The sequence below is a fragment of the Pan paniscus genome, chromosome 9 (genome assembly GCF_029289425.2).
Source record: "Pan paniscus chromosome 9, NHGRI_mPanPan1-v2.0_pri, whole genome shotgun sequence".
Taxonomy (NCBI): domain Eukaryota; kingdom Metazoa; phylum Chordata; class Mammalia; order Primates; family Hominidae; genus Pan; species Pan paniscus.
Window position 1 is genome coordinate 71,300,060 of NC_073258.2, and position 12,622 is coordinate 71,312,681.

A 12,622-nucleotide genomic window follows, 5' to 3' on the forward strand; every position below is an offset into this window, starting at 1 on the left:
CTTTTCTCCCCTGTTATCTTTCCTGTCCCTTGTCGGCTTTGTAGTCTGACCTTTTGTCTTCTGGGAGCTCTGCTGCTAAGGAAGCTAAACTGTTGGAACTTACTTCCAAGCTTAGGAAGGTAGAATGGGTCCACTGCTCCTTGCTTGTGCTTGCCGCTGCTTTCTGCTTTTCATGCTTACTAACCAGAAGCAGTCCAAGGATGTGAGAATCACGACTCCATTGAGATTGGGCATAGGGGTTGGGGGGAAAACACCCAGTCAGTCGCCAGCAGCAGCCATGCTTCAGAATCACCAACACAAGAGGGCTAGCCACCTCACGGCCCAGCACGTGAAGCCCCGTAGGCTGTGTTGATGGATGAGTATGTGCTTTCCATTTAGTATGGCGGAGCAGCCCACGCAGAGCATGTTGTGCCTGTTGCCACTGCAGTGGTATGCAGCATGTCGTTAATGAAGTGTAAGGATGACGTCAGCGTACGCTGTTTCTGCTGACAGGCTGAAGAGAGACACGGCAACATTGAAGAAAGGTTACGACAGATGGAAGCACAGTTGGAGGAGAAGAATCAAGAACTGCAGCGGGTGAGCATGCAGCCCTGAGGGCGGGGGCGCTGAGTGGGTGCTGCAAGGTCATTGCTCGGCTGTGGGGAGCTCAGGGCCTCCCACCCCTGACTGAGATGTTGGTCCTCCAGCTCAGTTCTGGTCGCGTGCATTTGTTTTGCGCCCTCATCTGTGAGTCGCCTGCTAATGCGTACATCCCACACAGTAGTCGTTTTCAGTCAGTATTGGGAGCTGCGGAAGAAATTTGAGATCCTAGGCAGTACTTCAGGTGTCCAAAAATGCTTCTTGCTTGTCTAGCGGCCCATCAGGGGAACTGTTCTAGGTAGCTGTGGTACCGGCGTGGCCCCCCTGCCCCCTGCAAATGTAGAGGCAGGTCCATTGTCCTGGATGACTAGTCCACTTGTCTAGGATATGGCACTGAATTCCCACATGCAGGTCAGAGGCCTGACCTCTGTCCCAGGTTAAAATACTCCAAACATAATGGCGTGTTGGAATGAATGTTTCTAAGCAAGAGCAACACCGTAATTGAGCTACAGTAAAAAGCACTAGGAAGGAGTGTGGCAGTGGAGACTTCTGTCCATTGAATCCTAAGATTGTTTTCCTGAAAGAGTTGGGTGGATGTCAATATGGAACATCCAGGAAAAAGTTATAGCAAGAGCAGTCCCAGGGCCAGCTGGTACCAGGCCTGGGGTTTGGGGTAGATTTCTCTTTAACAAGTAGGTGGAGAAAGGAAGCATGCAGTGTCTAATTTTAGAACTCTTGCACCGTCACATCAGCCCACTTTATAACATTAATTTAAGGCTACTAGATTTTGTTTTCACCAGAAATCTGTATTCTTGGCTATGCCCTGCAGAGAATCAAAGGAGCTTCTGGGAAACGACGATTCCGACTCCCAGTGAGAGGGTGCATTTTAGGCAGTCCCCACCTCCCCTTCCAAAATGCACACTCATGCTCACAGACACAACAGTGAACTTTAAGCTGTGTTCTTTAAAAATTATTTAAATGCTGACGGAAAATAAGCACAAAGAAGGATATTGTTTCTTTCCCAAGAGGAAGTATGCGATACTCCGTATGGCACATGATGTGCTGGACCCTTTCAGGTAATGATAGTTGCTACATGTTAGACCTTATGAGAAAAGGAGAGGTCACTACCCATGTTTTCCCAGTGCAGAAATTGGGCGCACGGGGTTCGAATGCACTGCTGATGGTGCGGTCTCATGGCTGTCTCCTCCTGCCTGGGCAGCATGACTCGGGTGCACGTCGTAACCCCGTGCCATTGCCTCCTGCCTGGGAGGAGCCCCCTGAGCACTGCAAGGGCACTTGGGCGATGAGGGCATGGAGGTGCCACCTGGACAGATGCCACCTACTGACACTTCCTGTCCCTTTCTGCCTGTCATTTGAGAAACAAAGGTTTTAAACCATGAACTTGATTATGGTTTTATAAAATAATAGACATGTCAGTTTTGTTACTACATATTAAAATTACTTAAGGTAATTATTTATGATTTTTGAATGTAAATTTCCATTACGAGAAATTTAAGCAACGTAAAGATATAAAGAAAAAATATGAAAGTCTCTCTAGCACAATTTTTTTTTCCAAAACAAACTTTTTAACTTTTTTGCTTTGTAAATTAAGTTCACCCTTCCTCCCCAAATCCAGACCCAAGCTTTTAGTTACACAAGGGGAAATTCCTCTACCAGCGTGGAGACAGGCTCATCCTCTAAATATCTGCTATAAATCTGCTCCTTAAGTCCCTCTGACAGTTAACAACTAGTGACATTCCTGAGGAGTCCTGTGGCAGGAGCAGTGGGACCTTCTAGTTAATGACCTTTCCAAGACTTGTCCTGTGTTCCCTGTGTCCATGAGTTGGTTCTGGTCACCATGCAAAAGTCCACTCAAGATGGCAGTGTGGGGAGCAACCGGGGGAGGGGAGGGCACACATGGGGCTCACCCTGTTGGTCCTTGTGCTTTTAAAATAATGATTGAGGATTTACGTGAGGTTTATAAGACTTTGTTTCTCCTGCTTTAGGCAAGGCAAAGAGAAAAAATGAACGAAGAACATAATAAACGTTTATCAGACACTGTTGACAAGCTGCTTTCAGAATCTAATGAGAGGCTTCAACTTCATCTTAAAGAGAGAATGGCTGCTTTGGAAGATAAGGTAAGTTAGATAACACAGACATCGCTGGAGCTTTCCCACCCTCTGCCAAAAGATTGCTCATCTGCCCCTGAGCAGGCATGTGTAACAGTGGTTAGCAGCTGTTACCGAAAATGGGAATTATTCTTTAAAGTGGAAAAGGTACGCACAGTTATCCAGTCATTGAATTAACTTATTGTTTGCTAAGTCCATGCCCCATTTGTGTGTATGGGAAATTGTTTATCATTCTTATTCTCTAGAATGAGAGTAGGTAAGTGGTTTTTATAAAGGGCCAGATTGTAAATATTTTAGGCTTTTAGTAGTTATGAGTAATTAAATAATTTTATGCCAATCAAGTCATTAGCACAAAAGCAGCCATAAATAACATGTAAATGAATGGGTCTGGCTATGTTCCAATAAAATTCATTTGTAGAAACAAGCAGTGGGCTGGTTTTGGCCGTCAGGTTCTAGTTTGCCAGCCCCTGCACTAGGATCATTTTTTGGGCCCAACCCTCACCCCTTTATTGTTCATGCATTAGAAGTTAATTTCTGGCTGGGCGTGGTGGCTCACGTCTGTAATCCCAGCACTTTGGGAGGCTGAGGCAGGCAGATCACTTCAGCCAGGAGTTCAAGACCAGCCTGGCCAACATGGCCAAATGCCATCTCTACTAAAAATATAAAAATTAGCCAGGCCTGGGGGCACCCGCCTGTAGTCCCAGCTACTTGAGAAGCTAAGGCATGAAAATCGCTTGAACCCAGGAGGTGGAGGTTGTAGTGAGCCAAGATTGCGCCACTGTACTTCATTCAGCCTGTGTGACAGAGCAAGATCCTGTTTCAAAAAAAAAAGTTAATTTCTGTCTCATTTATAAATAGGTCACTTAGGTTGTATCGTGTACTAGAAAGGGTTCAGTCAGCTGAAACCAAATAAATATTCCAACCTCTACCTTCGTTCTTTTTCATTTGATTTGGAAAAAGTTTAAGCCTGGACTCTGAGTACTGTCATCATGGAAACATGTTAGCTGTCACCAGAGCGAAGGGATATCCTAGAATCTGTGTCGGAGAAGCTCTAATGGGCAGCAGCTGGATTCCCGTTTGATAAAGCCTGTCCTGACTGTGCAGTGTCCCTAGCGATGGGACTCAGAAACTGCCCTGAGATTGGTTGTTAGGATTGGGGTCTGCTCATCTGAGAGACTTAATGATTCCCGCTCATTGCATGACACGTTTATTTACACGGTGCTGACCATGGAGGGCATTTCCAGAGACCATACAGAGTCGTTATCCCACTCACCTCCTTGATCAGTGGGTCAGCCTTAATGGAGCAGTGTTTTTATCTTTGATTTTAATTATGCATTTGAAACTTAAATTCAGGTTTCCCAAGTGACCAAGAAATTGTAAAGCCTAAAAGTTAGTATAAGCCAGTTTAACTGATTAAAATGAACTTGCACCATGAACTTGACATACCTACCTTTAGGAAGTTCAGTTGGTGAGGAGTAGATATATTAGTAAGAGATATAAGAGAAGGTGTCGCCGCCTCACGGTCTAACCCTGGGACTATAGCAGTGCTTGCTGGTGTGCTCTTTTACTCCGTTCCCTTTGTGTGGTCCTTTTTTTTTTTTTTTTAAACGAATACAGCCATGCTATATTTAAATGGGACATTTTAAAGAAACACTAAAGGACTATCTGTCTTTTTTCAGAACTCTCTTTTAAGAGAAGTTGAAAGTGCAAAAAAGCAGTTAGAAGAAACACAACACGATAAGGTACTGAAATCTTCTCTAAATCCATGAAGAGCCAAGTTGAACTGAGTTGATGATGATGATAGTTACTGCAGATGTCTGACAGTGGAGAGCAGCTTGGTTTGTGGCTCTCATAGTCCACTGCCATAAGTTTCTAGCACTCTCAGGCTTGTGTGTTGAATGCCTTTGTATTTCAGGTGATTTTGAGTCTGGCTATGCATATGGTTCAGAATTCAGAGTCCTTTCTGGGTTTATTTGAAGCTAAAATATTAGCATCAATGACAGTGCTGTCCAACAGAAATATAATATGAGCTGCATATGTAATGTTTAATTTTCTAATAGTCACATTTTAGAAAGTAATAGGTAAAATCTATTTTATTTAATTCAGTATATGCAAAATGTTATTATTTCATAATGTATTAATAGAAACAAGTGAGCTACTTTGCGTTCTTTTTCCACTGTGTATTTCCTAGTCATAGCACATCTCCATTTAGACTAACCCATTACAGGGCTCAGTAGCCACGTGTGGCCAGTGTTGGACAGCACAGCTCTAGAAATGAGATCAAGTATACCCATGACACAGGGATGGGTGCATACTTGATGTAAGACAATTAAACACAATACAGAGATGCACAGGACGTGAATATTGTTCCCCTTCTCCTCTAAAAGTGTCTGCTTCTCTACGAAACTAATAATTGTTAATCATTTGGTGTTTATCTTCTGAAAAGCTTTTCTATGACTAAGACACAGCTTTTCATTCATTAGGGCTTACAAAGTTAATATAGTAGTCTGAGTGTTTATGTTTATTGCAGTACTCTTGGAGAAAATTTTCCCAGAATTAAAATGTTTGGTATTTGTAACTGCTGATTTAACCTGTTAGGGTTATGCCCAACATCTGAGCACATTTGAGGCAAGTGGTTTTAAAATCTAAAAGAGATAGCAGTAATGTAAGTCTTTTGCTTTTCTGTAGGATCAGCTTGTCCTAAACATTGAAGCATTGAGGGCTGAACTAGACCAGATGAGACTAAGAGGTGCTTCACTTCATCATGGGTATGGTATTAACCAGTGAGCAGCCATATTGTCAGCACCTGTGGCAGGCCAGTTCTTGGCTATGTGGGCAGCCTAACTGGATGTGGCTAATGGTGTGACCTCAAGGAGCCTGTAGCTTAGTAGGAAGCGAGAGAGAAAAGTAACTCAAAGGTTAGAGCTTGGTACTGAGGAGACACATCATTGGCGAAACTCCAAAACACAGGAGGAGTTTTGATCAGTTAATATTTGGATATCTTAATTTAGGTGCCCAGCAGAGTGTGACACTGATGATGTAAGAGCAGAATGACAGATCCCAAGATCTCACACCACAGATGCTGGCATGGGTGGGACAATTGCAGAGTAGTTGAAGGCCAGCAGTGGCATGTGGCTGTGTTTTTCGTCAGCCCTGGGAAAGTGGAGCAGAAATGCAGAGCCAGACACCTGGACCCAGAGGAGGGGTCTCTCTCATCCTAGACAGCTGGGCTCCTTGTGGCTCATCACCTTGGCTGTCTGCACAGCTTTTCCTGGAGAGCTTTCTACCTGGTAGGGCTGAGAGACTAAAACTGTTGGCCTGGAGCAGGCAACATGTAGCTCTTGGGGCAGATGAGAGCATTGCCCTCCCTGGAGACCCTTTCCTGTGTGGAATAACTTTTCCAAATTGATAGATTCTGCCTTAACTAAAAGAGAGTTTATTTTCTTGTCTTCTAATAATGATCATTCTTATTTTTCATGTTTCAGCCGACCCCACTTGGGCAGTGTCCCAGATTTCAGGTTCCCCATGGCAGACGGCCACACAGACTCCTACAGCACCAGTGCAGTGCTGCGGCGCCCGCAGAAAGGCCGGCTGGCAGCCCTGCGAGATGAGCCTTCCAAGGCAAGGTCTTTGTGTGAAATACCTCTGCTTACGTGAAAGTTACCTACTTATCCCGTGGCTTTCAGACTACTTTGGGATAAAAATGTTGATAGGTCATTGCTTTCTTGCCCTCCTCTCATTTTCTATTTTCTGACTAAGAGTTTAGCTTTTAGAGCATTTTTTAAAATAGGGTTTTGTTTTTGTTTTTGTTTTTTTTTTAAAGAGGTAGGGTCTGTGTTGCCCAAGCTGGTCTTGAACTCCTGGCCTCACACAGTCCTCTTGCCTCGGCCTCACAAAGTGCTGGGACTACAGGTGTGAGCCACCGTGCCTGGCCTCTGTAGTTTTTTTTTTTTTTCCTTTTAATAGGAATTCTTATAAAAATACAGTCATTTTTAAATACAATGATAATCATGGATTTAAAGTAGTGATTAAAAATAAATGAGTAGGCCAGGTGCAGGTAGCTCACGCCTATAATCCCAGAACTTTGGGAGGTCAAGGTGGGTGGATCACCTGAGGTCAGGAGTTTGAGATCAGCCTGGTCAACATGGTGAAACCCTGTCTCTACTAAAAATACAAAAAATTAGCTCGGCACAGTGGCAGGTGCCTATAATCCCAGCTACTCAGAAGGCTGAGGCAGAAGAATCGCTTGAACCCGGGAGGCGTTGCAGCGAGCTGAGAAAGCACCATTGCATTCCAACCTGGGCTACAAGAGCGAAACTCCATCTTTAAAATAAAAAGCCGAGAGCAGTGCCTCACACCTGTAATCCCAGTGCTTTGGGAGGATCGCTTGAAGCCAGGATCTTGAGACCAGCTTTGGCAACACAGGGAGACCCCTGTCTCTATTAAAAAAAAAAAAAAAGAAAAAATTAGTTGGGTGTGGTAGTGTGTGCCTATAGTCCCAGCTACTCAGGAGGCTGAGGCAGAAGGATCCTTTGAGCCCAGGAGATTGAGACCAGCCTGGGCATCATAGTAGGACCCTGTCTCTACAAATAAAGAAATTAGCTGGGCATGGTGGCATGTCCCTGCAGTCCCACCTATTCTTGGGGCTGGGGTAGAAGGATCCCTTTGAGCCCCGGGAGGTCAACGCTATGGTGAGCTATGATTGCACCACTGCGCTCCAGCTTGGTCAACAGAGTAAGACCCTGTTTCTACAAAATAAAAGAAGTAATTGAATACATATATTCGTCATTTAGTGAAAGAATTCACCTTTGAATGTTTACCTTCTTACTTTGGTCTGTTCAGCAGCATTTGTTTCAATACACGCAAGTATAATTTTAGCCCCCATCGTCACTCAACAGCTAGTTTGGGCCAGGCCCCATTACAGACCTGTAGAGTCCTAGGCCTGCAGCAGTGTGTAATAAAACAGGAAGAATGCCTGCATCCCAGAGGACACAAACAGTCGACAGATAGAGCCTGGTAGTGTGTGTGTGTTGACTATTGGTGTGGAACAAATTACTACGGAGCTCAGTGGCTTAAAACAGTGAACATTTCGTAGTTCACAGCTCCTGTGAGCACAGGAGCAGCAGAGCAGGACAGTCCCAGCTCAATCTGGCAAGGCTGGAGCCACAGAAAGACCCAGCCGGGGCAGGAGGCCTCGGGGCCGTCACCCACCACTTGGAACTGGCCACCGGGGCTGCTCTAGGGTCCTTGCATTGTGATGCAAGCAGCCCGTACTCTAGGAGAGGGCGAGGAGAAAGTCCCACAGCCTTTCCAGTCCTGGTCTTGGAAGCCACAGCCTTCACTTCCTCTCTATTCTGTTCATTTGAGTGAGGTGCTGAGTCCTGCCCACACTCAGCGTTTGGGGTGAGAATCACCCTCCACCTCTTAAAGGGACGAGTGTTAAAAGTGTTTGTGGACATATTTTTAAACGATCCCTGTACGTCAGATGGTAATAAGCATGGAAGTGGGACTCAGGGCGGCCCTGAGTTGTGGAGTGAGCAGGGAAATAAGAATTTTAAGAAGGGAGGCCAGGGAGTCAGTATAGTGAGGGTGACGTCTGAGCAGGGGCGTGAAGGAGGAAGGAGAAGGAGCACATGGAGCGTGTTCAGTGTATTGTTATGGAGTGCCAACAGGATTTGCTGAGGGATTGGATCCAGGGTGAGAAGGAAAGAGAGGAGTCAGAGATGACTCCAAGCCTTTGGGCTTGAACAGCCGGAAGGATGGAGTCTGTTTGTTGAGATGAGGAAGACACTGGCTTAGAGGAGACTAGGAATTGAGCCAGGGCCATGTTCAGGTTGATGGGACTGTCAGCTGTCCAGGGGAGGTGGCAGGTTGGCTGTTGAATATCACAGTCTGGAACCCAAGAGACATCTAGAACTAGAGATGAAAATTGGGGCATTTTGCGCATATGGATGGTATTAAGAAACATGAGACAAGACGATGCCACCTCATGGGTGCCTGGATGGAGACAAGGTCTAAGAATGGAGCTCTGGGGTGCTCCAATGCCATCAGTGGGGAGACTGGGAAGGAATGAGACAGAGGCATGACTAGCGAGGGGTGGGGTCCTGGGACCAACTGGGTAGAGTGCTCAGGGAAGAGAGGAGAGCAGCGGAGCCCACCCTGCTTGTGGGCCAGGTCAGATGGGAGACGGGACAAAGGGACAGCTGGTGGCCTTAGTAACGGGGAGCACGTTGGAACTGCCATAGAGTAGTCCCGCTGGCAGGGAAGTAAGCGCTGAAAGCTGGCCTGCAGCAAGGTCTAGAGAAGTGGGGAGAGGAAGACAGAATGGAGGTGGCTCACCAGGATCTTTTACTCTGGTTGGGAGCAAAACAGTGGAGGGGTGGGTGAAAGGAGACCCGCCCGGGCAGGGACTGGGGAAGGGCCTTGGTTTCTGCCGTGGTGTTTTAAGGTGAGATGGGGGAGAAGATGTCCTTATGCTAATGGAACGAGCTAGTGGAACTTGCTTATCCAGAGAGGGAGCTGTGATGGCCGGAGATCCGGGTGTGAGCCAGGGCTTGAGGCTGCTGCCCAGCAGGTGGGGCTGACCTCAGAGAGGAGGAAGGCCGAGTGCAGGCCTTGGTTTTGTCTCCATGAAATGGGAAGGTCGCCAGCTGGGAGTGAGAATGGGAGAGGAGGTGTTGGGGGCTTGAAGAGTGAGGTGGCATGAAAGAATCACCCCTGGGGGGATTGCGTAGGTCCCGGCACACACACTTTTCCCTCTGCATTCTGATGACATACATAATGCCTCAGTCAGACACGGCCACTCAGCACTGAGCTGCCCATGCCGCATACACTGCCATTCTTGAGGTTGCCCTTGATTCTCTCAGTTGCTGCTGCCCTCCTTTTCCTCGTTCGAGCTTGGTAGTGCCAGCCTCAGGTAGGGCGGGATGTGGACACGCAGGTTGGTTAGAGGGAACTTGAAAACACTTATGAAATTTACAGCAACTGAGTGAACTCAGTTGATATGGATTTAAATCTTTTTTTTTTCTGTAACTTTCCAGTAGCATGTATAATTGGAGTAAGGTGTATTTTTTTATTGATCCATATTAAGTATACATATTTTGGGGATATATGTGATAATTTGATACATTCGTATAATTAAATCAGGGTAATTGGGATATCCATCACCTTACGTGTTTCTCTTTTCTTTACACTAGGAACATTCAAGTTATTCCCTTGCAGCTATTTTGAAATGTATCACCTTTTTTTTTTTTTTTTTTTTTTTTGAGGCAGAGTCTCTTTCTGTTGCCCAGGCTGGAGTGCAGTGGCGCGACCTGGACTCATTGCAACTTCCACCTCCCAGGTTCAAGCAATTCTCCTGCCTCAGCCTCTCGAGTAGCTGGGATTACAGGCATGAGCCACTACACCTGGCTAATTTTTGTATTTTTAGTAGAGATGAGGTTTCGCCATGCTGGCCAGGTTGGTCTCGAACTCCTGACCTCAGGTGATCACCCACCTCAGCCTCCCAAAATGCTGGGTTTACAGGTATGTGCCACCACGCCTGGCGTGTATCACCTAGTAATGTTAACTTTAGTCACCCTGCTGATCTGTCCAACACCAGGTCTTATTTCTTCTAAGGCTCTATTTGCAGCCATTGATCAGCCTCTCTTCATCCTCCCCCTGCCCACCCTTCCCGGCTGATTTTCGGTTTTTGTTTCTGACTCTGCCATCTCCCAGTTGTGTATTTCGCCATGGAAATGCCACATGTCCATGTTAGGGCGTTAATATCACAAGGGTCCAAGGAATGGATTGTTGCCCTCCCCAATTTCTTAAATACTGCCTGCTTCATGTCAGTACCTTATAAGCATGGCCCATCTTTCTAAAATCTTTTGGGCTTTCATTAAAGAATTCCTAAATTTCCAATAGATTTATGTTTCTACAACTAATGTTGTTACTTTATCTACTGAGATTTGGTTTTCTTGTTTATAGGTACAAACTCTTAATGAGCAGGATTGGGAACGTGCCCAGCAAGCTAGTGTCTTGGCAAATGTAGCACAAGCATTCGAGAGTGATGCTGACGTGTCTGATGGTGAAGATGACAGGGACACTATCCTCAGCTCAGTTGACCTGCTATCGCCCAGCGGGCAGGCCGACGCGCACACACTAGCCATGATGCTTCAGGAGCAGCTGGACGCCATCAACAAAGAGATCAGGTGTGTGCAACCGTGCATGACACTCACCACACGCATGGGTGTCTCTGAGGAATCTCATCCTGCCTGGAAAAGTCTGGATGAAATACTATTAACATTTTCTAAGTATTACATAATAATAGAACTTACTTAACTTCTGTTTTAAGAATTTTAAGGTCTGAAATTGCCCTTGAATATAAAATTCAGGTAACCAGGGCACTCTCCCCACAGTTACGGCACTAGTACCTTTCTGTAGGACATTGTGGGACCTGAGAGGTCCTTCCCCTGAGAAGCTTGCCACCTAGCTGGAGGGTGCTGAAGGGGCTCAGCCCGGCTCCCACTGCCGTCCTGAAAGCTGCACCTGGAAGGCCACATGAGCTGAGCACATCTGGAGGAGGCCGATCGGCCTACCTTCCTGATCCGGAGTGCAGATGAAAGGTGTGCACGGTGGTGGGCTGGGAAGAGATGACGGACTGAAGCCTGCCTTGAATGAATAGCAGTGGCTGCCTCCACAGGCCAGTGCCACTCACCAGAGAGACCAGCACTCAGAACACATGCACGCCGGAGCGGGCGCATATGGTGGGAAGCGGGAGGAAGGGTTGCTTATCAACCCCCTTCTGGTCTTAGTGTCCCTCCTTGACCCTGAACCCTGAAAGGAGCGCATTGCTATCACCTGCCGCATGTGCAGCCTCCTGCACAGAAGAGGCTGTGTGTAGTGACATTTAAAAGTGTAGAACGTTTACCTTCTTACTTTGGTCTGTTCAGCAGCATTTGTTTCAATACACGCAAGTATAATTTTAGCCCCCATCGTCACTCAACAGCTGGTTTGGGCCAGGCCCCATTACAGACCTGTAGAGTCCTAGGCCTGCAGCAGTGTGTAATAAAACAGGAAGAATGCCTGCATCCCAGAGGACACAAACAGTCGACAGATAGAGTCTGGTAGTGTGTGTGTGTTGACTACTGGTGTGGAACAAATTACTACGGAGCTCAGTGGCTTAAAACAGTGAACATTTCGTAGTTCACAGCTCCTGTGAGCACAGGAGCAGCAGAGCAGGACAGTCCCAGCTCAATCTGGCAAGGCTGGAGCCACAGAAAGACCCAGCTGGGGCAGGAGGCCTCGGGGCCGTCACCCACCACTTGGAACTGGCCACCGGGGCTGCTCTAGGGTCCTTGCATTGTGATGCAAGCAGCCCGTACTCTAGGAGAGGGCGAGGAGAAAGTCCCACAGCCTTTCCAGTCCTGGTCTTGGAAGCCACAGCCTTCACTTCCTCTCTATTCTGTTCATTTGAGTGAGGTGCTGAGTCCTGCCCACACTCAGCGTTTGGGGTGAGAATCACCCTCCACCTCTTAAAGGGACGAGTGTTAAAAGTGTTTGTGGACATATTTTTAAACGATCCCTGTACGTCAGATGGTAATAAGCATGGAAGTGGGACTCAGGGCGGCCCTGAGTTGTGGCGTGAGCAGGGAAATAAGAATTTTAAGAAGGGAGGCCAGGGAGTCAGTATAGTGAGGGTGACGTCTGAGCAGGGGCGTGAAGGAGGAAGGAGAAGGAGCACATGGAGCGTGTTCAGTGTATTGTTATGGAGTGCCAACAAGATTTGCTGAGGGATTGGATCCAGGGTGAGAAGGAAAGACAGGAGTCAGAGATGACTCCGAGCCTTTGGGCTGAACAGCCGGAAGGATGGAGTCTGTTTGTTGAGATGAGGAAGACACTGGCTTAAAGGAGACTAGGGATTGAGCCAGGGC

General features: G+C 46.8%; 1 protein-coding gene across 22 annotated transcripts in view; it reads left to right on the top strand.

The window, feature by feature from the left end:
* PPFIA1 (PTPRF interacting protein alpha 1) overlaps nucleotides 1-12,622 on the top strand; it is a 117,830-nt gene that overhangs the window by 62,199 nt on the left and 43,009 nt on the right. For 13 of the 22 annotated variants that reach the window (XM_034933254.4, XM_055093705.2, XM_063608628.1 and 10 more), the window contains exons 10-15: nucleotides 493-576; nucleotides 2,586-2,717; nucleotides 4,388-4,450; nucleotides 5,397-5,476; nucleotides 6,194-6,329; nucleotides 10,677-10,900. In XM_034933254.4, coding sequence (XP_034789145.1) covers nucleotides 493-576; nucleotides 2,586-2,717; nucleotides 4,388-4,450; nucleotides 5,397-5,476; nucleotides 6,194-6,329; nucleotides 10,677-10,900 — 719 coding nt within the window. Of the gene's footprint in view, nucleotides 1-44; nucleotides 120-492; nucleotides 577-2,585; nucleotides 2,718-4,387; nucleotides 4,451-5,396; nucleotides 5,477-6,193; nucleotides 6,330-10,676; nucleotides 10,901-12,622 lie in introns of all 22 variants that reach the window. The other 9 variants (XM_034933249.4, XM_055093702.2, XM_063608627.1 and 6 more) reach the window with 1 other exon arrangement.